Genomic DNA, 1,417 nt, shown 5'->3' on the forward strand with positions numbered 1-1,417 from the left:
ATGTACTGTATGTATGTACCGATGTATGTACAGATGTATGTATATATTTGCTGTAAAACACAGTTTTATTTAGTGTGATGGTGTATATCCCGGAAAACCAATAAAATGTGTTGAAATAGAGTGTTGGTATTTCGGTGAAAGAGTAATGGCTTCAAGGAAAGAAAACGGGTAGCCATACAAACGTATGAAAAAGAATAAAAAAACTCAAAAATCTTAATGTAAGGACTAACCACTTACCTGAGTGACCTGATTCTTAGATGTAAATTGGAGGAAGTTGTAGAGAGGAGTGGGTTTTGGATAATTGGGATGGCCTTTATTGAATGGCAGAACGACCCTTCCTCCACTTCCAAGCGTGATCGCTTTAAGCACCTCCAGAGACAGGCCCAGACAACGCTCCGAAAGATGCAGGAAAAGTGGTGGGAGGACAAGGCAGAGGAGGTCCAAAGATACGCTGACACCCAGAACTCCAAAATGTTCTACAGTGCCATAAAGGAGATCTATGGACCCATGAAGCCGTGTACCGCTCCTCTCTTGACAGCAGACGGCTCCACCCTACTGAAAGAGAATAGAAGCATCAACGCGCGATGGAGGGAGCATTCCTCCACTCTACTTAACCCGCCATCAACAGTAGAATCTCATGCACTCGACCTCATCACCCAGAAACCCACAGTCCACTGCCTCTACCTTCCACCTACGATCGAAGAAGTTATGAGGGCCATTAGCCAGACCAATTCAGGCAAGGCCCCTGGCATGGATTGGATCCCAGCTGAAATCTTCAAGTCAGCTGGACCCGTTGCCTTGGAATCATTCTTCTCCCTCCTTACCAACATCTGGGGAGGTGAAGAGATACACAAAGAACTCAGAAATACCATCGTCATCTCTCTTCAAGAACAAGGGCAGTAAGACAGACTGTGGAAATTATAGAGGTATCTCTCTTCTCCCCATTGCAGGGAAAATTCTGGCAAGAGTCATGGTTAACCGTCTCGTTATCCATGTCTCTGAAGACAACCTGCCAGAAGCACAATGCGGATTTCGACCAAACCGCAGTACGGCTGACATGATCTTTGCCATGTGCCAAGTGCAAGAGAAATGCATTGAACAAAACATGGACTTGTACACAGTCTTTATTGACCTCACCAAGGCATTCGACACAGTGAACAGGGAGGTCCTCTGGGTCATTGTGTCCAAGCTCGGATGCCCAGGCAAATTCGTCAGTCTTATTAGACAATTCTATGACGACATGACTGGGCAAGTGACGTCAGGCGGAGAGGTGTCGGAGCCCTTCAACATCAGCAATGGCGTCAAACAGGGATGCGTCCTGGCCCCGATCCTCTTTAATCTGTTCTTCACCTGTGTGCTCAACCATGCTTTCAGGGACCTGGACCTTGGGGTATATCTGCGATTCAGATTTGAAGGT

The 1,417-nt window shown here is 46.6% G+C and overlaps 1 protein-coding gene across 1 annotated transcript; it reads left to right on the forward strand.

Moving 5' to 3' along the window:
• The first annotated feature begins 306 nt into the window (after positions 1 to 306).
• LOC143034703 (uncharacterized) lies at positions 307 to 903 on the forward strand. The gene has a single exon (XM_076201071.1). The coding sequence runs from the start codon at positions 307 to 309 to the stop codon at positions 901 to 903; it is 597 nt and encodes a 198-aa protein (XP_076057186.1).
• The last annotated feature ends 514 nt before the right edge of the window (positions 904 to 1,417 follow it).

The sequence above is a fragment of the Oratosquilla oratoria genome, chromosome 17, assembly GCF_046742065.1.
Source record: "Oratosquilla oratoria isolate Oo_2021 chromosome 17, ASM4674206v1, whole genome shotgun sequence".
In the NCBI taxonomy this organism is placed as follows: domain Eukaryota; kingdom Metazoa; phylum Arthropoda; class Malacostraca; order Stomatopoda; family Squillidae; genus Oratosquilla; species Oratosquilla oratoria.

Bases quoted from the DNA above. Each gene is read 5' to 3' on its own strand.
- LOC143034703 (XM_076201071.1), top strand. From the start codon at position 307: ATGGCCTTTATTGAATGGCAGAACGACCCTTCCTCCACTTCCAAGCGT.